General features: G+C 41.7%; 1 protein-coding gene across 2 annotated transcripts in view; it reads left to right on the top strand.

Annotated features, from left to right (window-relative positions):
* LOC144629003 (glutamine--tRNA ligase-like) overlaps positions 1–14,459 on the top strand; it is a 34,374-nt gene that overhangs the window by 8,521 nt on the left and 11,394 nt on the right. For both annotated transcript variants that reach the window (XM_078487147.1, XM_078487146.1), the window contains exons 13-14: positions 41–149; positions 329–361. In XM_078487147.1, the coding sequence (XP_078343273.1) occupies positions 41–149; positions 329–361 (142 nt within the window). The remainder of the gene's footprint in view (positions 1–40; positions 150–328; positions 362–14,459) is intronic.

A 14,459-nucleotide genomic window follows, 5' to 3' on the forward strand; every position in this document is an offset into this window, starting at 1 on the left:
GTAATTTTATATGTGATATTATTATTTTGTTCCAATTCAGGGGACATGCTTACGTTTGCCATCAGCAATATGAAGAAATCAAAGGTTATAATCCCCCACCCAGCCCCTGGCGAGACAGACCAATAGAGGAATCACTAAGGCTGTTTGAGGTTTGTTCTTTGTTCATAGATTTCTTTATTTTTGGAGCTCTGTGATGGATAGGGCACAAAAAATTTAGCTCTTTGGTCACTGGCAGCTCCTTTGATTAAAATAATTTAAATTTCTTCAGCTCCTTATGCAGACCATTAATATTCTTCTCTTTAATTATTTTTGTTTCCTACCATTTCAGGACATGAAAAAAGGAAAAATAGATGAAGGAGCGGTAAGAATTTGTAATTAAGTGTATTCTATGTGCACCACAGACAGCAAAACTGTTGTCAGCTATGTATTTTACGTCTTAAATTCTGATGAATTTGTTTGAGAGCTATCTAGGAGTCTGGTCTAGGCTTAGCTGCTTAAGAAGTGAACCTGCCTAGGCCTTATTAAAGACAGCGGAAAAATATATTAATATTATTTTAAAGATTCCTGTTTGTAATTGTTCATTAATTATGTTAAAACTTTGCAGTTGAATAAGATCACAATCAATCTTGTCTCTTTCATTTACCGTAAACACCCGCGTATAAGCCGCACCCGCAGATAAGCCGCACCCCGAGTTTAACAACTCAAATGTTGGAAAAAAGTTTTTTGAAAGTAAATCAAAGAAAATCCAAAGTCGAGTCAAAAATCCAAAGTTGAGTCTTTAGGAAGTCTTCTTCATCGAACGTAAACTCAATGAACATTGAAACAGAAAATACTTCAGTCTTACCCACAATTTGAGCTCTTTTTTATAATGAACACACATGTAAATTAGGAGTTGTGGCACAAACCGTGACAACTCGCTCGGCTCGCCCTGGCTCGCCTCGCTCCTTGTCACGGTTTGTGTCCACAACTCCTAATTTACATGTGTGTGCGGAACGCAAGACGCCTTTCTTACCCCTCTCGCGAAACGAGTTGCAAAAAAGGCGTTGGCGGCACCTCTAACGGCCCGCAGCAACAGAGAGCGCCACCTGTGTGCTAGATTTATTTTTCAATTGAACAAATATTTTTCTTTAGTATATGCAACAGATGGCTGCCGCAAGATATTCGTCAGAAGTTTTGCAAGCTAAGATGGAGGAAAACCTCCGTGAATTTCAAAGAAACCCCCAAAGAAATTTGTCTTTTTCACTCGCCCACACCGATTTTAACGAATGGCTTAGAGTATGGAAAATGGACATACCCGAAACTGACACAAACAACAAAGATCTTTTAATTTTTGCAAAAAAACACAAAAAAAAGTTTTATGATCTTTTGGAAAGCGAAATTGATGACTTACGAAGCTTAAAAGCAAGCTTTGGACTTGAAGTTAAATTTTCGATACAAAGAGACGGAGTTACGCAACACATGAACCACTATTTCAGTGAAAGAGAACCGCACGTGTTTTCAAAAAACACCAAAGAAGAAATCGAAAAAGAGTTTGTCAGATTTATCGAAAAAGCAAAGGGAGAAATTGAGGCTTGGTCAGAGAAGGGCTCGGGGTGGAAAATTGAAAGAATAGAAATGGCGTATATCAATGTCGCGCGTTATCAGCCATTGAGAGGGGGGAGTTATCTGCCTTTACCACCAAAATTGGCAAACAAAAAAGCAGTTATTAACGTGCAAAACAGGGATAACGAATGTTTGAAATGGGCTTTGAGAGCTGCATTATTTCCGCCAAGAGATGGGAAAAATCCGCAAAGAACAAGCAGATACCCAGTTGACGACGGAATAAACTACAATGGAATCGATTTTCCAACGCCTCTAAAGCAGATTGACAGGCTTGAGGCGCAAAACAACAACCTTGCAATAAATGTGTTTGGATGGGAAGACGACTGTGTGATACCTCTCAGAACAAGCAAAAAAGAAAATAGCATTTCCCGTATAAACCTTATGTTAATTGAGTCAGGATTAATTCAGCACTACTGTTTTGTAAAAAGAGTATGCGCTCTGCTTTACGATCAGACTAAATCACACAACAAAAAACACTTTTGCATGATGTGCTTGACCGGTTTTACAAGAGCAGACTTGCTCGAAAAGCACGAAAAATATTGCAATGGAGTTAACGGCAGGCCAACAAGAATCGAAATGCCGGAAGAGGGGAAAAACACTATTTCTTTTAAAAACTACCACAAACAAATGAAAGCGCCTTTTGTAATTTACGCCGACTTTGAGGCATTGTTAAGAAAGATGCAAGGATGTAAACGCGAAACGGCCGAGGAGCGCCAGAAAAGAAAAGACCTTGGTGAAGAAGTGAAAGACATGAAGCCGAGTTACACAGACAAAACAGAACAGCACGAGGCATGCGGATTTGCTTACACAGTTGTAAGGAGTGATGGTGAACACGAAAAAACATTTGTGTACAGAGGACAAAACGCCGTTGAAGTATTTTTGAACTGTCTTTTAAGTGAAGAAAGAAAAATAAGATATGTATTGTCAAAGCCAAAACCTCTTGTGATGACGGCAAAAGACTGGGTAAACTTCAAAAATGCAACCAATTGCCACATTTGCGAAGAAACGCTAATGAAACAAAACTTTTTGGACTCTTTGCCAGTTTGGATTGGAAACAAAAAGGAGCTTAATTACTTTGGGCAGATGCACAAAAAATGTTATTACAGAAAGGAAAAAGAGGAAAAAAACCTGGATACCGAAACCCACTATAAGCTAAAAAAGCTTGAAAAAGAAACACACAAATTAGCAGCGAAAAACCAAAAAAACTGCTTAGCGTGCCACAAGCCGCTTATCCAGCCGAACTACAAGGATGTGGTAAAAGACCATTGCCACATAACAGGCAAGTTTCGAGGAGCCGCACACAACATTTGTAACTTTATGATGCGAATAGATCCGAAAAAGGTTCAAATACCAGTTGCATTTCACAACCTGAGGGGTTATGATGAACACCATTTAATGCAGGCAATGTCAAAGATTTCAAAAGAGGCACAGAAAGAGGTAAAATGTGTCGCAAACAACATGGAAAAATACATCACATTTTCACTGGGGGGTTTAAGGTTTATTGACAGCTTGAACTTTTTACCTGGGAAGCTTGAAAAACTTGTAGAAGAGATACCAAAGGAGTCATTAAATATAACAAAGGATAACTTAGAATTTGAAGAAAGCGAAGAATGTTTTGAACTTCTTTGCAAAAAGGGAATCTATCCTTACGAATACATGGACTCATGGGGAAGATTTAAAGAAACAAGTTTGCCAGAAAAAGAAAAGTTTTACAGCAAACTTAACGACGAGCACATAACAGATAAAGAGTATGAACATGCGCAAAAAGTGTGGAAAACCTTTGGCTGCCAGACCCTGGGCGACTACCACGATTTGTACGTTAAGACAGACGTGACCCTGTTAGCCGACGTCTTTGAAAGCTTCCGAAAACTCGGTCTTGAGAAGTACGGGTTGGATCCCGCGAATTATTACACGACGCCAGGCCTTTCTTGGGACGCACTCTTGAAAAAGACAGGGGTGGAGCTTGAGTTACTTACAGACTATGAAATGCATCTTTTTGTCGAAAGGGGAATAAGAGGCGGAATTTCGATGGTAAGCAAGAGATATGCAAAGGCGAACAACCCTTATGTTGAGGGATTTGACCCGAGCCAGCCAAAAATATACATAACGTACCTCGATGCGAATAACCTTTACGGGTGGGCAATGAGCAAGCCGCTCCCAAAAAGTGGTTTCAGATGGAAAAAGGTTATGCCAACAGAAAAAGAAATAACGACAAAAAAAGAGTATGCAAAAGCTGGATGGATTTTAGAGGTGGACTTGGAATACCCGAAAGAGCTGCATGACGCCCACAACAGCTATCCATTAGCACCAGAGAAAAAGAAAATAAACAAAGAAATGTTTTCGCCTTACCAAAACAAAACAATAAAAAATCTTGATTTGCACCCGCCAGACACCGAAAAGCTTGTTTTAACTCTTGAAGACAAAACCAATTACGTCGTGCATTACCGAAACTTGCAGTTTTATCTAAAACAGGGAATGAAACTCAAAAAAGTGCACAGGGTCTTAGAGTTTGAACAAGAGGCGTGGATGGAGCCGTACATCCGGATGAACACAGAATTCCGAAAAGAAGCGAAAAGCGACTTTGAAAAGAACTTTTACAAGCTGATGAATAACTCAGTTTTTGGAAAAACAATGGAAAACCTGAGAAACCGTGTAGACATAAGAATAGTGCGCAGCGACGAAACAAAGAAAATAAGAAAATTAGTTGCAAGCCCATTGTATTCAAGACATGTAATGTTTTCAAACGATCTGGTTGGAATAGACATGCGAAAAAGTAAGCTTTTTCTTAATAAACCGGTCTACACAGGCATGACCATCCTTGACGTAAGCAAGTTATGTATGTACGATTTTTATTACAACCACCTGAAAAAAGAGTACGGGGAGCGTTGCGAGCTTTTGTATACAGACACAGACAGCCTTTTGCTTGAGATAGAAACAGAAGACGTTTACGCGGACATGGCAGAAAACATTGACAAGTACGACACAAGCGACTACCCGAAAGATCATTCGCTGTTTTCAACAAAAAACAAAAAGGTGTTGGGAAAAATGAAAGACGAATGCGCAGGAAAACTAATTTCAGAGTGTGTTTGTTTGAGGCCAAAAATGTATTCAATAATGACAGAAGACAAAAAAAATATAAAAAAAGCAAAGGGGGTAAAAGAGTGTGTGACAAAGAATAAGATAGATCATGAAAACTTCAAAGATACACTTTTTCAAAACAAGGAAAGCTTTCACGAAATGCACATGCTAAGAAGCTATGCCCACGAGATGTATTCAATAGTGGTAAACAAAAAATCGCTGTCGCCTTTTGACTCAAAGCGATGGATAGCGGATGATGGGATACATACAAATGCTTACGGGTATAAGTTTTGCGAAACAAAGCCTACATAAACATAACTTTTAGAGCTTTTCTGAGCCCAAGGGGCTCAAGCACTAAGTGCTTGGTGGTAACTGTGTATTTGGAGGAATAACAAGCAATTCTTCACGCACGAAGCCGCGCTTTGGACCATCGTGCAAGTAATAAAGCACTGGCTGATTAGGTTTAGTAACAGACCTTTCAATGCTGTAGACTTTTAATGACCAAATCGGATCTGTAGCCCTTTTTACGCCGCCTTCCAGCTCGCCAGGTTGGTAGAGGAAGCGCACATTAACGAGAGAGGGGAGTTTTTTTTCTTTCTTGCCAACAGGTCTTGTATATTTTGAGGACGGTTTTGACGAAACAGCCTTTTCTTTGATTGCAGCAGCAGGTTTCTTACCAGTAAGACTGGTTACTTCGTTGTTCAGAGCGGCAACAACTTCGGGTAGCCTTTTTACCCACGCTGTCGACCGCTGGCCAGATGGCAGGTTCATCTCGACACCGTACTGATAACCAAACAGGCGCCCTGCCAGTGTTTGATTAAAACGTTCAACAATAGCTTGATCTCTGTGAATGTTAACACGCCCGCGTCTAATATAGGTTTTGTGATTTTCCATTTCTTTGGTAACAGCTCCCATGAATTCGCGACCAGGGTCAACTTGCAGCATCTGTGGCCATTTTAGTGCACTTCGCCTGTAAATTGTCTGAAAACCTTTTGCAACCTCAGTTGAATCTTTGGAGGTCAAAGGCTCGGCCTCTTTGAATCGGCTGGCAACGTCAACAACAGTCAGAGCGTATTTGTAAACTTTTCGCCCTCGCGGCAGTTTGTCGTGTGGCAGAAAAAGAAGGTCCGCCTGGTGGACCGCGTTAGGAGAAGAAACATCGAATTTTGGGCGAGGAACGTATCGTGGTGCCGGAAGGTAGATCTGCCAAAGGGCCTGCTTAACGAGCCACTTTTTAGCAGCATCTTCGGAAACCTTGGCCGCCTCGGCTAATTTTTTTATCGCTGCAATTCCCTTCCAGTAGCCCTGGGGGCTATAGTAGACTTTCGAGATTTTCTTCGAAAAGTTTTGCTCCGCAAAAATCTTTGCATCCATGTGTATACAAGAAAAAAAGAAAAGTTTAAAGAAACCGAAAGGCAGCGTACCCAAGTGCAAGCGCGCCAGCGCCAACGAACATAAGTTCACCTTGTTTCTGCTGCTCACTTGGCTGATAGAAATCAGAGAACTTGGGTTCTTTCGGAGGAATCATTTGTTTGTCAGGATGTGCCTGGTTGTAGAGTTTGAAAGCGTAGTCTGTGTTCGTAAAGTTTTGTTTCGCTTGCTGTTTGATCTCATTGTTGGTTTCGATCCAGTCGAGAAGCTTCGTGCGGTCGCGAGAGTATTTCGCGTAAGCTGCCTGGTAAGCCTCGAGAGCTTTGTCGTGTCTTTCTTTTTCTTTTAAAGCGGCGTCATCTCCGCCACCCAAAGCTCGAGCAAGGTAGTTGCCGCCAATGAAAGCAGCAGCGTTCAAGATAGCTCCGCCAGCCATAATCGCGACGCTTGCCATTTTGTTATTATACTATTCTAATTTTTTTTTAATTGGTTGGGAGAATTTTCTGGTCCTCGAGATACTGTTTAAGTGCAACGCTGCCAGCCATGACGGCTGTGAACTTTACATAGTTCATAAAACTGCTGCTTGGGTCGGATGTGAAGTTTTCTTTTACAACTTTTTTGGCAGCCCAGCCGATTCCGGCGGCGAGACCTGTAATGGTGGCGGCATCCATGAGCGTTTTCACGAGTTTGTTGTCGGACATGGCGGTTCAGTATAAAATAATAAAAAATATTCAATTGAAAAATTTTTTTGTTTATTCTTCACCGTTTTGCGAAGCAAAGTTTGCAACTTCTTCACCAGATTCAACTTCTTTTGTTTTTTTTATACCTCTTTTAAAAATTGTATCCTCATCCTTTTGCACCCGAATAGCGGTTTTAACGCAAGTTTTGGAAAATTCAAACCAAAGTAATGCAATACCAGCCATAGCTGCACCTTTAACAAGGTTGTCAAGAATAAAACCAAGGGACATTGTCGGTATAATAAATGAAAAATAAATGTTCAAAAGAAATTTTTTAATCCATCGGACGGATTCCTCTTTGTTTGCGAGGTCTAATGGCATTTTGGATTGTCGAAGGCGTGTCTGAAGAACGCGTTGCAACCCTTCCAATACTTTCTGCTGTAACGCGCAAAGCGCGGGGTTCCTCTGGGACCCCTGGTGTGTCATCAGTTATAAGAGTTGGCGGAGCTTTAAATGTTGGACTTCTTTTTTCGTTTATAAAGCCTTTTATGTCTTCGCGTTTCACATAAGTTGTAACGATTGCACCGCCGATACCAAGCAAAGATATCCATTGATTTGTGGTGAGACCGCTTGATTGCGGCTGAGCCTCGGGCGGAGCTGGTTCCGTTACGTCCGGTGGTGTTGCATTTCGGGACCCTTGTGGTCCCCGTCCTCCGGACAGCTTTGCAGCAGCAGATTTCTTTTCCTTTTCTTTTGCAATTATTGCAGCAGCCTCGACAGCAGCTTTTTTCTGTGCTTCACGAGCCTGTTTTGTTTTTTCAGCTGCAAGCTTGCCAGCAGCAACTCGCTTTGGATTTTTGGCAGGCTTTGTTGCTGGAGTTGTTGAAGTAACTTGTTTCTGTTCTTCTTGAGCGATCGGAGTTGGTTCGAGCTCGGCCATTTATAATAAAAAAAAAATAATATTTAAATAGAAAATTGCTCAGCAAGATTTTTTGCTAAGCAATTGCTAAGCATTGTTCAGTAATTACTTAGCATTTTCTTAGCATTGCTCAGAAAAATCTTCAGTAGTGTTTGTGTCCGCATCTTTGGAAGCACCTTTGGTTTCGCACAGCGAAGTGTGCGACTTTGTAGCTTCGTTTAAATCAATGTGCTTTGTTGTGATGAGCGCAGCATTTGCAACGGCAAGAAAGCGGCCGCATTTCAAAGCCAGACCGCCTGCCAAAGTGGACAGCTCTTTGCTGATGATGTAGTCGTTTTTGAGTTCCTTCTGATAATCATTGACGTCCTTGATATTTACGGCCATACCAACGACTTTAGTAACAAGAAAAATAAAGCTGTCAATCAAGCTGTCGGTTGTTTTGGATCCAACGTATGCCTCATATCTCTTTAAGTACTTTTCAACTTCTTTATCTGTCAAGCGCTTCACCTGCTCGTGTGTCAGTTGCACACCGATTGCTTCTTTGGCTTTTCCTGTTGAAACAAGGATTGCAAGCTGTTCACGCAAAGCAGGAATGTCAGGGCCTTGAATGAGTGCCATAGCGCTTTCTGTACTTTCTGGTTCAGCTCCTAGCAGTTCCATTACGGAAGCTAATTCTTGTTCACTTGCAGCGCCCTTGACGCTCTCGGGAGGAGAAGTTGCGAACGGGTCAGCCATTTATTACTCTAAAAAATATGTTCAATAAGAAAATTTTGTGCCGTAAGGGTGGCGATGAGAAATGACAAGATGCGAAAACTTATTTTTTTTTAGCTTTAAAATGATTTCTTTGTAATCCTCATGGGCAAGTTCGCCAGCGTAATCCTCAAAGATTGCCTTCGTGGTCTTGGCAGAGGGGGTGTAAAAGAAAACGATTGCCGCAACATTTTCGCGGAATGAGGATGTTATGCTTGTCAATTTTTGAGTTAACACCCATATGCTCAAGCCTGCGTGGCGAGCAGAGAAAGCAAGATTCACCAATTCACCCGTTCTTCCCTTTACATCTTTCGATGCAGCACAGTCGTCGAGGATGATAAGCGTGTTCGTACCCTCAAAAAGAAATCTTGAAAGCCTTAACCAAGATTCCACCTCGTGCTGCTCACAAATTAAAACAAAAAATCGAAGATCTTCCTCAGCAAAGCGATAATAAGTCTTGTTGTGCACGAACGTCGGGCAGATTAGCACGATGTAGTCAAACTTGCCTCGGAAAGTGCCATAAAGCTGATTGACCACGTACCTTGTTTTTCCTGAGTTCGTTGGTCCAACAATGAGAGCGTTGAAGGGTATGTTGGCAGGATCCATGCTTCGCTTTGCGAAAGCTATATCAATACTCAACACTTTCTAATTCTTTATTTACAATAGAAAATTGTGCATCAGCGATAGCGAAAATGTAGCATTTGACATTCCCTGATCCTGAGGCTGTTCTCTGTATCTCTAAATTAACGCCATCCTTTGTGTTCACCAAGCGGAGCCCGCTGCCGTGCATGTTGTTGTCGCTCATGGAGCGAAGGTCAATGAAAAGCCCGAACTTTTTTTCTGCATAAAACTTTGTGGCGTTATTAAACATTTTTTGGTCTGCGTTTTTGCCAAAGAACCTGAGAACTTCCTCCCACATGTCTCTTCCTTCAACGCCCTGACTGTACACCTTATTTGGAACGCCATTCACGCTGATTTTTACATTTGTTATGTCAGGGTTAAAGAAAGATTCTGTATCTCTTGCACCTGCGGCGTGGGGTTCAGGAAAAAGAAGTAGAAGTCCCTTCAAGGAGCGCTTTGGGACGTTAATGCTTTCGTTTATTATCGTCTCAGCAGCTTTTTTTACTGTGATCGTTTTGTAATTATGCACATGCTCGTAAAAGAAACTTTTGCCGTTAATGTAAGTGCTTTCTACTTCTCTTGCAAGTTCTTTGTGATAAATAGCCTCGTATTCGAGTTGGATGTCAGTTAGCTCATACCCAAGTTTTGATGGATCTGTTCCTCTTACAACCACATTTGGACTGTTGAGTTTTATCTCGAAGACAAGCTCGTCTGCGAGTGCGCGCGGATAGAACACGCCATGGTCTCTCAAAATCTCGTGATCAAGCGGGATACGATACTTGCTTCCATAAACTTCTGCCAGCTTCTTTTCCGCGTCAACTCCTGATTTTTTTTTGTCACCAGCGTTTGAACGGATTTTGCATAAATCCTCGGACTGGATACCTTCAAGAAACATGTTGCTGCGCTTTTCTACCGGCAGAAAAAGGTCCTCGAAAAGTTTGTAGACGTCGTAAGCGTTCGTATCCTGCAGCGTTTCTCCAGCAAACTTGACCACCATCCTTGAGACAAGCGCCCGGGTGACGTTGTTTACGAGAAAGTTGTTGGGCTCGCCGCTCACCGTCAAGTTGAACACAAGAGCCAGGGAGCCTGGCACGAGAACTACGCCTTCTTCAAGCTTAGGCACAGCAACTCTCAGAATTTCTTCTGGAGACGCTTTATTCGGGTTAAATGTAATGCGATGTCGCACTCTGTCTGCCTTGAGCGCGTTTGGTGTTTTCTCTTCGAACGTTGGTCGGTGTCTTTCGCTCACGACAGCCATTGTATATTTAAATTAAAAAATGTATTTATTTAATATAACATGGCGACAGAAGGTGGCTTTGGTGACAGAGATCCTCTTTTGGAACATACAGGCGACCGTGACGACCGTAATGACAACGATGACAGCGATACAACAGGCCCATTCCAACCTGGAGGGGCATCAACGCCCGGACCTAGTGAAGGAATACCTGGGAGAAGAACCACAATGAATAGGCCGGACGAAACAACAACGATGTTTCCTGAAATCCCCGACGATAGTGCGACAACAACCTTCACTGCTTCGAGTTATCTTGACAAAGAGTTTCCATCAGCTGACAAATCAAAGATTAAATACAAAATAGATGGAAATGGAAGGCTGCAAGTCGGGTTAATTAAACCAGGTAAGCCTTATTATAATTTAACAACCAAAATTCAAGGCAAGGAAGAATACCAGATAAATATAAGACTTCCCAAAGAAGTTTTAAAAGCCCTTGGTCCAAGTCGTCGATTAACTCTTGAAAATGAAATAAGAGGTCTTTCAGAAGGCATCAATAACAACAAAAAAACAGCAGAAGATAACAATGAAAGCCCGGAGGAAAGAAAAAAAGCTAAAGAAAGAGCAAAACTACAAATTGAAAGGCGCACTGATCTACAGAAAGAATTAGATCGGTTGAAAAAAGTAGAGTACGAGCCTGTGATTGGGGTAACAATACCTTTACAAGAATTCCAGCAACACGAAACAGAAAGGCAAGAAAGGGAAGTGGAAATACAACAAGAGAGACAAGAACAAGAAAATATTGCAAACGACGAAAACAGGCCACAAGCAGAAAGACAACAAGCTCGCGAAAGAGCTGATAACTTGAATCAAGAAAGGAATGAAATAGAAAATGAAAGAGAAGAAGAGATCGAAAGATTGTCTTTAACAGACAAATTAAGAGAAAAGGTAAAAGCGATTTTCAAAAAATATGGCTTCACCGTCACAGCAGTTTTGCTTGCCGTTGGCACGACTATTGGCGTAATTATGAGTTCTCTCTCAAACGGTTTAAAAGGTTTAGCAAAAGGTGTTGGTGACGGTCTTCAGACACTTGGCAAAAAAATTGCAAGTATTCTGCCGGGCCTCCTTGGCTCGATCGCCAGTTTTGTGTTTCGAACGGCCGGCCAGGTGATCAGCTTCCTCGGCAAGAATGCTTGGCTTTTGATTGTCGGTGTTGCTATCTTTCTTATCGAGCGAGTTACAAAACGAAGCGAGCGCTAAGCTCTAGAGGGAAAACCCGAAGGGTTTCCGGTGCCCCTTGGGCACCCTCAAAGAGCTCGGCTGACTGCAAACGCAACAATAACGGCACCAGCAATAAGGTAGATCTTGTTTTTTTCGTGTGCTGTATCTTCAGTGTCTGGCTTCTGCTTTTCGTCTGTTTTTGTCACAGTACCCGCTGAAGGCGTATGCGGCGCCGGCTCTTTTTTTGCAGCTTTGTGAATCGGGTTTGACGAATGACTTGTTGGTCTATTAACTTTTGATGGCCCACCGCTCATACTTGTTGCGCCCACTTTTTTTGTAGCTTTATTAACCTCATCATTCACTCCTAATTTCATCCCAACAACAGCCTGCTTAAGCTGGTTATTGTAGCCAACAACGCTTTCTGTGTTTATCACCATTCGAGCGGGCATCAGCCAGGCACCTGGGCAGACTGCAAGGTTAAGCCGAACCTTAGCTTCGTCGATGGCTAGTTGGTATCTTTGGACCGACTTTGCCAGATCAGGTTGCCTTATAGCGTCTTCAACCAACACGAGGAACTCACTTTGCGCTTCCTTTGCACGGCCGCCTGTTCCAAGTATGCTACTTCGAACGTTCACCTGCGAACCGAGAATACAGTAGACAAAAGCCTCTATCGACTGGTTTACTCTCGACAAACCTGCCTGAGTAAGCCCTTCAGTGCCGTTAGGACAAAACCAGTCTGCCTGTGCATATGCAGCGTCGTCTGGCTCGATGTATTGAATCAAGTTACCTTTGCTTGCAGTTCCACCTTCATCCGAAAATTTATCGTAATCGGGGTATTTTGCTCCAGTTTTGTTTGGTCCAATGTTAGTAATCCAGATATAAACGTTACCAAGTCCGTGGTTTGCGCCTGTTGTGAAACGGAAATCGCTTGACGGGTCGACACCGAACTCAGCGCATATTCTTTTGTAAGAAGCCACGTCGTACTTGTTGTCGAACTGGCTAAAAGTGGGGTCGCCTGGCAAGGCGCTTACGCTCTGAATTCCCCCCATCTGAAACAATATTCGCCTTATCGTGAAATAAACGTGAAAAAGATAAAAATTACGCACAATCGGTGGCAAGCTGAGAGATGAGTGCTCTTCATCGAAAATATCTCGACTTATACCGCAGCCTGTTGTCGCGCACCATACCGCAAAGTTAAGTTGCTGTGGCCAATAGGCCATATTTTGGCTAGCAAGCCACCTTTTTGACTCTTTTCCTGATGTATGCTTCAGTTTTGTTTTTTGAAAAATCTCTCTTAATTTCGTTGTGAAATATTGGTCTGGTGTGACGTAGATGTTTATTTGGCTGTTAAATATTTTTTTCAAACTCGGTGCGGCTTCGTGAAATCCAACCGCGGGAATTGGCAAAGATGAGCCTTTTGCGCCGCTTGGTGACAGCTGTTGTGGAAAACCGCCTGAAATTTGATTCACCCCCAGTGCTTTTTTCATCTCTGGGCTCCAATATTTGCTGTCAGAGCCAAAAACATTTATCAAATGGCCTTGCCCTGCCTTGTAATAAATGTCTGCCGTTGCTGTGTGGTTGTACGCGAACTCAACCTGTGCAACAAATTTTGTTCGGTCAGCGTTTGGATATTTTGCAAGAAAAGGTTTCCATGCATTGTCTTTTGCCGCTTTAGAAATTGTAGTTGCTTCTGGGGTTTTCATCCACTTCATAAAACCTCTTGTTTTTGCATCCATGGTCCTCTTTTATATTAAACATTTTTTATTTTTATTTAATATAAAAATGGTTGTGCTGACTGTTACCACAAAAGAAAATCCGAACACTGTTTATTTTGACCAGCCTATTCCAAAACCAAGCTATATCCGGCTTTTAAGTTGTTCTCTTTACAACAGCTGGAATAGTTTGGAAAAGGATGGAATAGTTTTTTATAAACAAGTGAACAAGGAAGAGAAGGCGCGTTATATACGGCAAGGAAACTTCTCACTCGATGACATTGGGAGTATTTTTGAAAAAGGATTTCCAGAGAAAAACATGTTTTCTGTAACAAAAGGCATTGCAGGTCGTTCATTGATAATAAAAGCAAAAGAGCCCAATTTAAAAGCTTTTGGACTGAACGAAAGTCTTATTAAGTTCTTTAATTTGCCTGGGTTTGAGAATTACGCAAGTATTGAAAAGGAATTTTTTGAAACAATTGAGGTAAATAATGTTTCAAATCCTAAAAATTACTTCATCAACTGTGACCTTATCGACAAGCAACAAAGCTTGCTAAATGGTAAGCCATCAAGCCTTTTAGCGTTTTTTGACATACGTGGAAAACCGTATGAAAAAGTTTATTACCAAAATACACATTTTAACGTCTTGCGCGATGTTTCTGCTGAAGAAAATGTATCATCTCTGACTCTTTCGATTAGAGATGAGAATGGAAAGCCATTCGATTTTAACGGCACAAATCTTACATATGAGTTGGAATTGAATTAAATTAAATACAAAAATAACTTTTATGTATACGAGGCCATGTCATCTGCTAATGTGCTCCCGAGTGCCCCTGCTTATGGTGATCGCGAAGAAAACAGCGTAAAACAAACACTGTATCCCGCTTTGCCAAATCAACCAGAAAACTTTAGGTTAACAAAAATCAATCAAATTTGTTCAGAATTTGACAAAGAAGTTGCAAAATACCGAGCTGTTTTGAAAAAGTATAAAAAGGTGAAGTCTTTTTTTCATTATTCCGCAATTTCAATGGGTGGTTTGTCCAGTGTTCTCTCTGCTTCCAGCCTTGGAACAGCGGTAACAGTCGTTGGTTTGCCGGTAAGCGTTCCTCTCGCAGCATGTGCTGCAATTACAGGCGTTTTGTCAGCCGCTTTCACTGGAGCGAGCAAAAAACTTGAACCAAAAATTATGAAAAATAATGAAATTACTTCTCTTGCTGTTGCCAAACGGGAAACTGTCAATAGACTTGTTTCTGCCGCTCTCATTGACAATAAAGTTA

This window comes from Oculina patagonica, chromosome 10 (genome assembly GCF_052425735.1).
Source record: "Oculina patagonica isolate OP01 chromosome 10, crgOcupat, whole genome shotgun sequence".
Classification (NCBI taxonomy): Eukaryota; Metazoa; Cnidaria; class Anthozoa; order Scleractinia; family Oculinidae; genus Oculina; species Oculina patagonica.